This window comes from Pelmatolapia mariae, linkage group LG18 (genome assembly GCF_036321145.2).
Source record: "Pelmatolapia mariae isolate MD_Pm_ZW linkage group LG18, Pm_UMD_F_2, whole genome shotgun sequence".
NCBI lineage: Eukaryota > Metazoa > Chordata > Actinopteri > Cichliformes > Cichlidae > Pelmatolapia > Pelmatolapia mariae.
Window position 1 is genome coordinate 6,695,242 of NC_086243.1, and position 14,914 is coordinate 6,710,155.

The following is a 14,914-nucleotide window of genomic DNA, read 5'->3' on the forward strand; positions in this document are numbered from 1 at the left end:
CTTTTGTCTTCCACCTGTTCAATTTCAATAAATATTTTAAGGACACACTGCGCACCATGCTGAGATATACCAAGCTGTTGGTTAATGCCGCTTTGATAATCACCTCGTTGGAGCAAAAATACAATTTTATGCCTGTCAAACTTTTCTTCTGCATTTTTTAGTAGATTCTACTGAAGAAATTGGAACAAATGTGTTTTGCAACAGGCTGCTAAGTAACAAAATGCCTAAAGATACACTTTAAAATTGGTTCTCTGTTGTGTATTACATGCAGACAATGCTGCCTCATCCCTTGAGTTAGGTGCCTTTTTATGCTTGAATGATTCATAGGTCAGTGTTAAGTGGTTTAAAAAAGAAAAACCGACAACGAAAAACTTTGAAAGGGCTTCACAAAGCCAGGAGAGCTACTGCTCAAGGCCACTTGTAAAAAAAAGAAAAAGAAATGTAAGAAAGTGTAACAAAACAAGCACAACATAAAGCAATGAGGCATGACTCAAGACTTGTTTACAGAACTGCATCAACATAGCACTTTTTGCTATCATTCACAGACCTAGCTACTTGTTAAATCTAATTACATTAAAAAAAATTATATCACACACACACACAGGTGGATAGAGTGAACCACTGTTTAACAAGGCCACCATTTCAGTTGTTTTTATTTCTTTGTGTCAGTGCAAAAAAGGGAATGCTGGACAAATGTTTACATAAAAAATGTTTCCATAAAAGTAGAAAGAAAAGAAAAGAAAAAAAAATAGCACTGCATCGTATGTGACCAGATCCGACTTATTCGGTGACGATGGGATAGTCCAGATCAGCGGGGAGTTTAATAACTTCTTCTCGTCGTGATCTGTAGAAAAACACAAACAAAAGACGCGACGTTTGTGTGAGACAGTGAAGTTATGAAAGCAAAAAAAGAAATGACACAGTGTGACCTTCCCAGCCAGCAGCAAGTCTAAAAATTCAATATCACCATTTTCTAGTAAAGCAAAAGCAATATGTGTCATCATGTAGTCCTCAGAGAAGCATCTTATCACATGTACTATCTGCTGTGCTGTTCCACAGAGAATGAAGTGACGAACTGGCAATAATGTCTAATGTGACAGAGCACCTGAAGGACAATATATCTGTTTACTTTTCACTGACAAAAACAACTCAATATGCACAGACACATATGGCAGATTTAGTTTGGATATTTTGTACACTTTCTACAGTTTCTCATCGTGGAACACTTAGACGCACTTACATGTTTGCCTCAGCCAATGAAATTCATCACAACGAGATGGAGGACGGTGTGAGCGAACAGGAAGTCGGCGAAGGCTCTCTCTGGGGAGATGGACAGAAAATCTCCTTTGTTTTGTGGGTTGATCTGGATACGAAGACACACTGAAAAACAAACAAGTGATTAATAAGTATCAGCATGTACCTCTTTCACTTGTCAATGCACAACTGCAGTGGGGCTACAGCTGAGTTTTTTTCCCCATGATAATTTAATAGTTTTAATATTAGGGTTAGTGGTTTAGAAGTTAAACACCAAAAGTCAGACAGCCTAATTTTTTCAAAATTTTCAGCTCGTTACCCGTTTTTGCATTTAGGTGGAAATAGGAAGCACAGATACTATGCAGTATAGCTGAAATAATTAACTGAATAGCTGATTGGTCAATGCAGACTGATAATTTCTCCATTTTGTCATCCTAAAAACACCACAACTCCATCACATTTATAAACCAATTAAATTCTCATACTTGTTAATGTCCAACATGATGAGTTGTAAAGGCCAACCGATTTATCAATGGGCTTAAATTACTGACTTCTAGTAGCCATTTGAAGAGCCATTGGTTTTGGATTTCATAACTGACAATATATGAAAATCTGATATAAAGTACTGATAGGAGAAACACCCTTCAATCATGTTATGATTACTGATGTTACATAGTGTGTACACCAGAGGGCACTCTGCAACTTCCTGTTGGCATCATGTGTGTTTGTAATGCCACAAACAACAAGCAGCTGACAGAAAAAGAAATTCGAGTTCACCAACAGCAACCTCTGGTGGTTGCAGCAACTGCAGATCTTCTAATGGCTAGAGCCTGACCAAAAATATTTTTTGAAACCAATACCAATATTTGTTGATTTTAAAATCTGATATACAGATATATGAGCCTATGTATTTATGTTTTTCCAGATGGACAAAACAAACAATTTCCACTAACATATGCTAGGTGTACATATGCATTTACTTCTTTACACTCAGGTCAATCCAGCTTGAAGCTATGCCTGTGGCGTTCCAAACACCTGTGCTGCCAACAGGGAAGCTGCAGAGTGCCCACTGGTGAACAAACTATGTAACATCAATCCTCCTAACATGGTGAAGGGTGTTTCTCCAATCAGTATTTTTAAAATTTGTATTTATCATCCATTACAAATGCCAATGCTGACAGCTCTACAAATAAATCAGTGAATTGATACTAATGGCCACTTAAGGCTGGCTCCAAAAGCAAGTCAATGCCCATCTTAAAATCCCGAATTCTACTGTATTTTTTTTTTTTTAACAGAATGCTGGCTGTCAGCCAGGGATACCCCTCAGCCTCTTACTAGATGCACCAATGGAATGAATTTCAAAATCCTACATCAACTTGTTCTCAATTTATCACATTCACAAGATTTTCAATTGATAAAATTGCTTCATTCTCGAGTTTTAACATTCACAAACATGGGTGCCCACATCAGCTTTTCAGGACAAAGGGGTAAAAAGTTTACAGCACCGAACAAAAAACTTTTTAGCCTCTATGCATGGGTTCCCCTTCACAGCAGCTAAACAGTGGGGTTTTTGTTATTGTTTTTTTTTCCCCCATCTCCATCTGTATTATAAAACATTCCACCATGTTTGTGCTTTTGGTACCTTGAGCATTTTAATAAAAAACGTATGAAAACCAATTCAAAATCTCTGCACACCTGAAGGGCCGACAGTGTCGAAGGAAAAAACGTCCACATATACAACTAAACGTAACCCTACACACTGTCTCAATTACAGATGAACTTGTATTTTATCGTGTTATGGAATTACCTGACAAACGAGCCTATCCAAAATAGACTTGGTTTGTGCTTCAGTTTTTATTTCTGATATTTTTAATTCTGATATTTTATTACTTGATTAAAATGTGCTTATTCACGCTAACAGTTTGAACCAAGCTTGCTAGTGTTGGCTAATATTTTGGCACACTATGCCATCATCCAAATAAGGTGATTGTTGGCTTTACCAAAAAAAAAAAAAAAAAAAAAAAAAACATGGCAGAGGACAAACGTAATATTTTGGCTTGGATATGCAGAGCCTACAAGTCAATGGTCCAAATCACTGTGTGACCATCTAACATTTCGTCTTTGAGTCCATGGCCTTCCCATGCACCTGCGGTGGACAGTCCTGAAAAGCTCAGGGCTACGGGAATGTATGAAAACTGCTTAAAGCACATTTTTCTAGGTGCAAAATAAGCATCTGTGCAGCCTTGAAAATAATGAACCAATGCCACCCAGAGAGCTACTCGGGAAACACGTGTATTCATTTCATTTTAATATTAACTGAAGTCACGCTACTAGTTTAGCATAGATAGCTAACTTGTGCCTGAGTACACGTTCTGGATCACCCCTTTTTCTAAAAAATAAAATAAAATAAAATCACCAGCGACACGTTTAATCGAATAAACATTTACCTGCGAGAATAAAAGAGCCCACGCAAGAGATGAAGCCCGAGAGAAAGCTATTGAATGGAAAGGTGCCGACGAGGAGACAGTAGAGGAACTGCAGGGCTCCAGTTAACAAGATATACAGCAGATATGCGTCCACCACTTTGAGTTTGTTGGGCGTCGTGGTGCCGTACTCGTCCAGAAACCGAGAAATAACAGATATCACTGAGTTCGACATGATTTTGGCCGTCTAATTAGCAGAAAATTACTCAGGTTTTTGTTGCACGAAACCTTTTCCTCAGTCGAATAAGTGACGTGTCCCGATAAACCGGAAACGGACGTGGTGTTGCACGTTATACGTTCCTACCAAATCGGAACGAAAAGCCAAGACACACAGAGTAGAGCACGGAGATGAAAAAATAAGACAGATGATTTTCTCTGCTGCTATCTTGAGTTGCAGCGATATTAAGTTGTTATTTCTCTCTTTTTTATGGCTTAATTTGTGACCTCAGGCTGTGTGGTGGTCAGCACAGTAGCTAATAGCAAAAAAAAAAAAAAAAAAAAAAACAGAGAGAAAAAAGAAAAAAAAAAAGAAAGGATATGGAGGCTGAAAGTAGAAATATTGAGAGTATCAGTACCAACCATAGTATTGGTATCTGATACTAGCACAATAGGATCGGTACTTCATTTGTATTGTCAAAGTTTAGAATTCTAGCCCACTGAATTATGTTACGTAAATTATTATTATTATTGTTGTTGTGTTTGATTTTTGATGAAAAATTATACCTGAAACATCCACTATGAAAAATATGTGGACTTTCATATCTAGTTTATGTATAGACTATAGCACATTTAAACAACAGAAGCTGACCCGAAGTGATTTAGAGACAGGCACATTTTGAAATATTGTTTTCTGAATTTGCAAAGTGATGATGATTCCCATAAATCATGACACACTGCTCTCCCCTACGTAAGCTGCCTATACAGGTTAATAGTAGCAGCTAAACATGAAAACAACACAAGCGCTGAAATGTCAAATGGCTACAAAACACTGTAAACTGAAAACAGGAAGCGGATCGCAACCCCCGAACGTGTGACTTTTTTTTTTTCGTACAGTTCGAGCATCATATCGAGAGACGATCTTTGTGTTTGATCAGCTGACGTAGGAATGTACTTGTTACAAAACATTAGAAATTAGCATACAGCAGCTGAGTGTAACTTTAAAGCAGAGGAGACAGAGCGTGTTATCAAACGTGATCAGACTGAATGTAGTCACCGGAATATGCCCACCAATGGATAACCCTGCGACCATAGCACCTGTACAGAACGATTGTGAAACAGAGTAAGTAACTTAGCTTAATGCAGCTGAATACAACCATCCACAAAACGCTGCTAGTCGCCTTTAATCATATGTTACTTAAATCTCGGAAGACTGGCTGTATTCAGACGCGTTTTGGGCTCTGGGCGGGATGTACTGTAAGACTGTGCTGTGTCATTGTTTGTGAATCGGTCTCTAGCTTCCTTTAATGTAAAATGTAGATGTTGCCATGGTCTTTGGCACGTTCTGTGTGAAATTACTCTCGGAAACATAAAGACAAATACTAGTATGGCAGAAAGTTATTTAACAGTTAGCTTTAAGTAACAAAGACATATAAAGTTATAGTAAAATGATGGTAAGTGTAATCTACTGTTGACTTGTGAAGGTAGGTCTAATAAGGTAATCATAAGGTAGGTAGGACTCTATCGGAGTGTCACCTGCACTCTTGGCTAACAGGTGCGTTCTACTTGTTATTGGCTGACAAAAAAAAAGGAGGAACAGGGGTGAGTGTGACTTATCAAAATGACTCAGCAAAGCTAACTGCCTTGTTGATTGGTGAGTAGGTGAAAGGCTCCTGGGATGTACCTGATGTAATGATGACAGAAGCAGAAACGCGATTCTGTTCTTTTGGTACCTCAGTGTAGAAAAAAAAATCTATTATTCTAAAAATGAATGCTAATGAGAATGGAGGTAACCAGGATTTACCCCACCACCATCAGTCCTACAAGTCTGACTTTGATTAACAGCATGATGAAACGTGACCCTCGGCTCTGGCTCTGTACCACTCAAGTGTCAAGTGCATTATCTGTGCAGCATTATTTGCATGGATCATGTTATCATTATCCATGCAAATAATGATAACATTGACTTTACTGGCTTGGTTTTGCATCAGAGGAATTTGTATTGTGTTTCTACTCCACTATCTAATATCCCTTCATTCTTCAAATGTCTTTCTCTCATTCTGTCCTCGTCAGGACAAGTTCAGCTTGGAGCTGGTGGCCTTCCTGGCGCCCTACCTCCATGTCCCTTTTGAAGACAACTGAATCTAAGATTCTTGCCTGTAAGGATATGTTGATATTAGCTGGGTGATTACATAACAGGAAATGATGTATAACTATGTTTGTTTAAGGCTTTAACCCTAATGATTAGTCCTCCTTGTCTGGTAACGTCAGGTATTCAGAATGATCTATGGGCCAGATTTGTGACCCTACAAAACCAGTACCGGATATGGACTCTGACCATCACCAACAAGGCGGTTCGCAAACCTGTAGAACAAGGTAGAGACCTCAGCTCCCCTTTTCCTATTCTTTGTTTGATTATAAGCAGACATAGCTGTAAAGTATGAATTGTCATAACAATGGCGTAATACATCATTCTTTCCTGTTCCTGTATTGCCTGTAGCGCCTAAGACTCCACTGGTGATGGTTCACGGCTTTGGAGGAGGGGTGGGTCTGTGGATCAGGAACCTAGATGCCCTGAGCCGGTCAAGGCCCGTCTACGCATTTGACCTCCTTGGTTTTGGCAGGAGTTCCAGGCCTCCCTTCCCTTCAGATGCTACCAAGGCAGAGGAGCAGTTTGTGGACTCTATTGAACAGTGGAGGCAGTCTGTAGGCCTGGAGAACATGATTCTGCTGGGACACAGCCTGGGGGGTTACCTGGCGACCTCCTATGCCATTCAGTATCCATCTAGGTAAGAAAGCTGATGAAATACGCAGTCCATCACCTGTGGTCGGAATTACCTGTGGCTTACATTAGTCACTAGTATTTGAATTACGTGCGTCACATGTGTCATGTTGAATATTAACCAGGCGTGGCCATAGCAACATAATAAACCTGTTATGTTATTAAAGGCTGGCTGTAGCTTAATGGTACTGTATAGATTTGAACAGTATACAAATCATCTTATATTACTGTCCTTAAGAAAGCAACTGAGTGTATTTCCAAAGTATAATCTGACTGTCCACTTTATTAGGTACACCTCTTCAGCTTCTTGTTAATAGAACTCTAATGAGCCAATCACATGGCGGCAGATCACTGCATTCAGGTATGGAGACGTGGTCAAGATAATGTGCGGAACCTCAAAATGGCAAAGAAAGATGATTTAAGTGACCTTGAATGTGGCATGGTTGGTCCAAATGGGCTGCAGTAAATTTTTTAGATAAAGCTACTTCTGGGATTTTTTTTCTCTGGGGTTTACAGAGAATGGTCCAAAAAAGAGAGAATATCCAGCGAGCGGCACTTCTCTGGGAGAAAATGCCTCGTTGATGCCAGAGGTCAGAGGAGAACGGCCAGACTGCTTTGAGTTGTTGGAAGGTCACAGTAACTAAATAAACAGTTGTTACAAAATATCCAGAAGAGCATCTTCACACAGGCTCACCAAAATTGGACAGGATAAAAGACGGGAAAATTGTTTGTTGAGATTCGGGTGTTAGGGTCAGAATCTGACATAAACAACATGAAAGCTTGGGGTCATTCTCCTTTGTGTCAGAAGTTCAGGCTGCTGGTGGTGTTCTAATGATGTTGGGGATATTTTCTGGGCAGGCTTTGGGCGTTTAGTGTCAATTAAGCATCCTTTAAATTAGGGCTGTTCGATATAACGATGTATATCGATGACGATATAAAAACGTCTATCGTTTCATTTTATGCTATCGTTTGTTTCGTGGTGTCGTAAAATAAACTGTTTACGGGAATATTTTTTCATCGTTTTGATGGTCACTGTAGTGGCTATATTAATTTCTTAAAGTTCTCTCTTTCTCTTATATTAAATATAACCACACTACACACGGACAAGCACCTGTTTTTATGTGTTGTCGTAAGCAACAACGACGGTAAAACCATCGCGTGTCCGCTTGTTTATTTTCCACATAAACCTTTCACAATAAAGCTCAAGATCCTGTTGAGACTTTTCAAAATAAACTGAATCACGTGAAAGAGTATGCAGAGTATTTACGGATGAGAAGCAAAAAAGAGCCGTCAGGTGCTAAAAAATAAACCTTAGACTCAAACGTTAGGACACGCTTTTCCCCGCAGCACGCCGTGTAATAAATACTCACAAAGATACGGCGGCCGTTACAACTTATGTCTAAAAATGTATCGTTTCATGCATCGGTTAAACACTCGACTCCAGGTACACAACGCCCAGCTGGAAACACTTCACGCAAGTCGAGCTGCCCGAGATTCACAGAATTTACAGAAAATGTTACATTTTTGTGATTTATATCGTTATCGGGACGATAGATGTCTTATATCGGGATATGAGATTCTGGTCATATCGCACAGCCTTTAAATCCAACAGTCTGTGGACCATGTCCATCAATTTATAGTCACAGTGTGTCCTCTTACTGATGAATGCCTCCACCTGGATAACTCACTATGTCAGACATCAATAAAAATTACATTTATTTTTTTAGCAAATTAAACTTAAATCTGCACTGACTAATATTTGTTGTGCTAACAGCGGGTCACATTACTGTCTGTAGTGTGAAAATCATCACCAACCTCTTCAGTTTCCCTTTGTTTTTTACAGCCTGTTATTGTGTTAAAGCTTGAAACTGTACTGTTTTGCTTCAGTCTCAGCCATCAGTTTTTTCTACTGTAATGTTTCATTTTTACCAACGCGTGACTTTTTTCTATAAATGAGCTGGCGACTCATACAAATACATCGTGCTGTATGTTATCGTGATTATATTCTGCTTTCTTTTTCACAGAGTATCACACCTTATCCTGGTAGATCCCTGGGGTTTTCCAGAGCGACCTAAGGTCCAGAACCAGCAGGCCCAGGGGACAGATGTGGTGAAGAGGCCGTCCCCTCCCCGCTGGGTGAAGGCTATCCTAGCAGTCGTTACCCTCTTCAACCCACTTGCTGTGATTAGAGCAGCGGGACCGTTGGGTAATAAGTGCGAACATCCTTCTGCTGCTGCGCTGTGGCACGCGTAATGTTGCGACCTCCTTCTCACAACGTGTTCTTTTTTTTTTTTTTTTTTAACCTGTCCCGTTTGGTTCTTTTGCCATCAGAATTATTGTCTAAAGGCGAAGAAAGATGCCCAACGGATTTACTTTACCAAATGGACCATCCCAGCCTTGCCGTAATGGTCCATTTGATTCAACTTTTTATTGTTTATTTTATTTTCACTTGCTGAATACGGGACAGACTTGACTGGAGGAGAGAATGTGGAGAAAGAAAGAGGGAAAGAAAAAAACCTGAGAAGAGGGACGGGGAAAAAGGGCAAAAAACAAAAACCAACAGAATAAGCAGACAAAAAATACATATATCGATCACCTGGATCACCTGTTGAGAAAGAAAAAAGAAAGCAAGCAGAAGAAAACGAGAGTAATAAACAAGATCACAATGATATATGAGAATATGACAGTAAATACTAAATATTAAACATTATTGTGCAGCACGTGAGATCGACAGCGCACAGTGTGCTTTGAGGTAGGAGCCAAAAAGGGTGTAATTTGTGTGTGTGATCACCCGTGTGTACACCTGTGAGCATGAACGCGCTTGTTTTTAAAAGGTTCCTTCATGTAATGATCTGCTAGAGGGTGTGGGGGGCCACTGCCCCGACCTCCAGGGCATGAAGCAGGTATGGAGGAGATCAAGACTCCAGACATCCAGAGGCCCCCAGAACACAAGAGACCAAGGAAGACCAACAGAGGGGCAGCCGCGCCACTATCCCAGAAAGAGCTGAGGAGAGTCCCAGATGAGGGGTCACTCAGCAGCCGCGGAGCAGAAGCCAGGGGGGGTTGCAGTGACGTGCCCGTGAGCTCCGCCGGCAGCCAGCTGTGCCTGAGTGGCCGAGCCCCGGGCCGTGAGGCCGAGGGCACCCCATCCCCAAGGTGGCCCGAGCGAGCCCCAGGCTCCAGGCCCCAATAAGCAGCCGCCAAGGAGTGAGCCGGTGGGTACCTGGGCGCCCACCCCCGGAGACAGAGAACCACCAACGCACCGATGTCTGAGGGCGTCCGCCACCGGCAGGGGAAGTGGTGGGGGGAGATGGGCCTCCAAACCTTGGAGGGCCTGAGATGTCCTCAGAGAGGTGGCGTCTGATACCCAACCTGACATATAGACACAGACAAACAGGCACACACAGATACAAACATCTATTCCCACCCTCATGCTCTCATATACAATTGCTCAACACTCACCCAACGTGGAGACAGACATAGAGAGACGCTGTACACACAATCACACTCCCCAAGCGTACTCTAAGCCCCGAGTCTAGATACCCTTGCCCCTGGAGGGGGAAACTGCACCCAGACTCAGGTGGTGTAACCCTTTTCCCTGCGGTGGGGAGAAGCAGACCGCCCCGACTCCGCAGCAGCAGGGAGGCCCCATACACCAGACCCCAGTCGGACGGCCAACTCCTCCTCCTAGCCCCCCTGCTCCAGCAGGCCGCAGAGAACGGGGGTGTAGGAAGACTCCAAACCTCCCTCCACCCGCTCATATGTACTGTTGATGTATGTGTGTTCTAAGGTGCATTTAAAACCCAGGAGGGCATGGAGCTACCTGCCAGAGCAGCAGGTAAGCATATAGCCCCTCCTGCTAGCCCTCAATGTCTACATGTATTTAAAATTGAGAGGTGGGCAACGACGCCAGGGGTGAGGTGTACACCCTGATGGTAGTTTGGAATCCGTGTAGCGTGCCCACCTCCAAGATCCTATATGTATGTGTAATGAGAGTGTGAGTAATGTGAATGTCTAAGTTGTGGGATAAAATTGAGGCAGAGGCAGCCAGAAGGGGACAGAGGGGGGGGATGTCTCCTCTGCACCCTGGTGACACACCCCTACCCCAAGGCCCTGCATGTGTGGGTGATTGTGGTGGAGCGGGAAGAGGGAGGCCGCTGGAGATGGGGAGGGAAGGAAGGGAGGGGCAAGTGACCCCTCCCTGGGGCCAGCTCCCCCGCTGACCCCAGTAGGCACCCCCATGCTGTGCAACCCGCCAGGGAAAGGGGGCCCAGGCCCATCCGGACCGGGGCCCAGTGCAGCAGCGCCCCCCGGCCCCACAGAGCCCGGGACAATTCACCTGACCCCACCACAGAGAAAACTGCACCCACCCCACCATCCACTCATCTTCCAGACTACACAAGACAATAGACGCCCAGGCTGAGATCTTCCTCCACCTCTCCTGTATCTCCCCCTCCTGCAGAGAGAGTTCCTGAAGAGAGGAAAGCTCCTGCAAGATGTGACAACCTCCCCCACCAGTTGAAGAGCCCCCCAGGTGGCTCGATGCACCGGCGGCACCCCGCGCCAGGGCCGGGCCCCCATACACCCACCCGCCCACAACCTCGGCAACACACCAACCAGGACCCAAGCCCCTGAGGCCCGGCCAGGGCCCCAGCCCAGAGACGGAGCGCCCCCAGAACCTCACGCCCATCCCGGACCCACCCAGGGGCAGCCAGGCTACCAGGTCAGTAACCCACGTCCGTCAGCACAGACCCTCCCCTAGCCCCGCTGCACGCAGCCACGAGGAAACCGTCACCTAAGAGCCAACAGAGCCCCTAATTGGCCATGACCGCTACCCCGGGTTGAGCCCCCCAAGGAAGATGCTCCTGGGGAACCCCCCGACGCCCTAAGCCTGTCCCTACCCCCACACCAATCACAACAGTGAAGGTGGGACCAAACTATGGCCCCCCACCCCCACTAGGTGATGGAGCTGATCAAAGGAGCCCAGAGCAATTGATCTGATGTGGTGGCAGAGGCTGTATCAAGACTAATGTAATCTAATAGATAATTTCTATATTGGTTAGAATTAAGATTATTTTTATTTTTCCAGTTCATGAGGACTGTTTTCTTGGCTATGCATAGGGCAGTGAAAACCATATGGGCTATATTCTTTTCCGTAGTGACATTATCTAAGCTGCCCAACAAACATACTAAAGGAGAAGTTGGAATGTTACATTTCAGACACTTTGATAAGTCTTCACATATCTCACGCCAAAACTTCTGAACTGGTGGACAGAACCAAAGAGCGTGGATATAATTGTCCGGTGAATTGGTTTGGCAGTGTGAGCAGTTGTTGGTAGACGTAAAGCCCATCTTGAACATCCGATGACCTGTATAGTGCACTCTATGTAGTATTTTGTATTGAATTAATTGAAGACTGGGATTTCTAATTAAATGAAAGGTTTTTAAGCAAATCTGAGACCAGAAGTTTTGGTCTAAGTTAACTGATAAATCCGCTTCCCATTTTGCAATAGGAAGTGATATTGATTCATCTGTTTTAGAAAGCATTCTGTATATTTTGGATAGTAATTTGGGGGTTTTAAGAGTAAGAAATTGAACCACACTTGGTGGTGTTTGTAGTTCAACTTGACCCGGTTTAAATCTCTTTTTTACTATGGATTTAATTTGTTGATATTCTAAAAATCTTTTCTTGTTGATCCCATATTGTGTAACTAGTCTGTCAAATGAAACAAATTCTGTTCCTTCTAGTATATGTTCTAAATATTTGATTCCTTTACTACTCCAATCTGAAAAGTTTATCATATTATTGTTTTGTAATATGTCAGGGTTGTTCCAGATAGGTGTACGTTTGCATGGGATTAATGAAGATTCTGTCAACTTCAGAAACTCCCACCACGCTGTCAGAGAGGAGCTGATGTTGACGCTTTTGAAGCATTCATGTCGTTGGATGTTTGAGCTGATAAACGGTAGATCTGAAATCTCTAGATTATTGCACAACGTGTTCTGCATCCAGGTCCGGGCTTGGTGAACAGATTCCGTCCTGATTTCAAAAGGAAGTTTGAAGATCTGTTTGATGACGACACCATGACCCAGTACATCTACCACTGTAACGCACAAACACCAAGGTATGCGAAGAAACCCACCCCCCTCCATATTAAAAATGCGATTCTGATTAGAGAGAAGTGACAACCTTCTCTTTCTCTTCCTCCATCCAAGTGGAGAGGTGGGTTTCAGGGCCATGACGGAGTCCTTGGGATGGGCTAAGAGGCCGATGCTGGATCGGGTTCATCAGCTGCCCGCCTCCATGCCTGTCACTCTGCTGTATGGAGCACAGTCCTGGGTGGACAGCTCATCCGGAGACAGAATGGCTCAGATTAGGAACCACTCCAACACCAGAGTGCTGGTAAGTAGAGACACACACATTTGCATACATAGAAACACAAAGACAAGCATATGAGTCTAATTCAGCTTAATGTCATGTTAATACAATTAAAATCAACTTTGCTGTACATTCCTGCTGACTGCTCCTATCTGCTCCTCTGTGCAGCTGATAAATGAAGCCTCCCACCACGTGTACGCTGATCAACCATGGGAGTTCAACAGAGTTGTTGAAAATATTTGTAAATCTGTGAACTGACATGTTTTTTGGACTGAACTTGTTAAGAAAAAGTATCACGGTGGTCTTAGCAACGGCACTTTTGCATATGAAGCATGCTGGGTGGGTTTGCATATCGAGACGCCATGATTTTGATTGTAGTTTCTTTATTGTAACAAGTTGTTGTTATTATTATTCCAGTAAAACTCTTATATTTGTTAGAAAGGGTTTTTAGTGTTATTTACATTTATTTCTGACATTTTCATGAAGAGCATTAACCGAACTGCCAGTGCCGAAATATACTGGGTTGTCATATTCCTTTAACATTCAGTGGAACACGCACACGGCTATGGATGCACAGTTTATTTATTACCCATCAGCCACATGATTCCCGGTTCACACTTCAATATGTGCCTGACAATTTTTCTTTAATCCCTGCTCTTAATGTCTTCCTCATGTATCAATCAGCTGTATTTTGTAAAAATGAAACCAGTAAAAGCTTATTTAAACTACCCACGAGTGATGCACTTTATTGCCCCACCAGCAGGGGGCAGTGACAGCTGGCATATTTTTTTAGGTTTTATACACTCAGTGTGTTTTGCCCATCAGTGGCAGGACTGCATAGCGGTTAGCATTGTTCCCTCACGGCAGGGGTGTACCCATCACCTACCCAGTGAATGCTGGGATAGGCAACACCCTATCCACCCCTGTCTGCGACTCCAAACGGACAGATTGATGGATGGATGTGAATTATAAATATCAAATGAGAAAGTCACTTAAAAAATATATTTACCAATTGTTAGAACAGCCGTTTAAAACTGTAAAACTTACAAGTATATAGATTAAAATTAACCTGTAAAGTAAATGTAGCATAAAAATAAATGCAACTGAAGAAAAAAGTATATTTGGTAAAAGTTCCATAACACTTGTGATAAATCAGAAGTTGATTAAGTAAAAATACAGTTTTATATATATTTCTGTACCGTGTTTGAAGGTGGTAATAAGTTAAGAAAAAATGTAACATCAAAAGTATAAAAAATTATCAATCTAAACACAAAACTTGATTAACAGCTATAAAATGTAACTTCTTTTTTTACGTTTACTTTTCTTACTTTACTTTTAAAAATCTTAAACTTTTAATTTTACGTGTTAAGTAATCAAAATTGTGCCTGAATGCAGAACTATAAAACATAAAATTTAAAAAATAACATTGCATTAATGTGAAAGGTAATATTACATCATCAAATTTGTGATAAAGTATACGGTAAAACTGTTATCCCATCTCTTTTTGGCATACTATAATTACAGGACATTATACACTACATCTAACATTCAGATGAATTTTAAAACCCGAGTTTTTAAAATTTGTCAAATTCCACTTTAAACTGTCCGACAAGCCCACTATCACAATGCTTGATGAACTGGAATTCAGGAAATACATGAGTTCATAGCACCGCAAGGAATATGATCTGACATCTTTCTCTGATGGCTTCAACGACAGCGATTACTTCCCTTATGATCTCGTAGATTTTCTAATGCCTTCAATGTGAAAGAGAGCTACAAATTAGAGCTGTTAAACGAGTCGAGTGACATAAAGGGCGTAGTATTTCTGTGAAAAATGTTAAAGATATGAGCCACTGCCTT

General features: G+C 42.1%; 2 protein-coding genes across 2 annotated transcripts; one reads left to right on the forward strand and one right to left on the reverse strand.

Annotated features, from left to right (window-relative positions):
• Positions 1–637: 637 nt before the first annotated feature.
• dad1 (defender against cell death 1) lies at positions 638–4,017 on the reverse strand. Its single transcript, XM_063462046.1, has 3 exons — positions 3,702–4,017; positions 1,241–1,380; positions 638–844 (listed from the first exon to the last, which is right to left on the reverse strand). Exons 1-2 carry the CDS (start codon positions 3,910–3,912, stop codon positions 1,250–1,252), a joined length of 342 nt encoding a protein of 113 aa, XP_063318116.1. The 5' UTR covers positions 3,913–4,017; the 3' UTR covers positions 638–844; positions 1,241–1,249.
• A 778-nt stretch (positions 4,018–4,795) lies between these two features.
• Positions 4,796–13,782, forward strand: abhd4 (abhydrolase domain containing 4, N-acyl phospholipase B). Its single transcript, XM_063461707.1, has 8 exons — positions 4,796–5,016; positions 5,967–6,052; positions 6,165–6,269; positions 6,394–6,682; positions 8,700–8,881; positions 12,689–12,800; positions 12,892–13,078; positions 13,223–13,782. Exons 1-8 carry the CDS (start codon positions 4,967–4,969, stop codon positions 13,310–13,312), a joined length of 1,101 nt encoding a protein of 366 aa, XP_063317777.1. The 5' UTR covers positions 4,796–4,966; the 3' UTR covers positions 13,313–13,782.
• Positions 13,783–14,914: the final 1,132 nt, after the last annotated feature.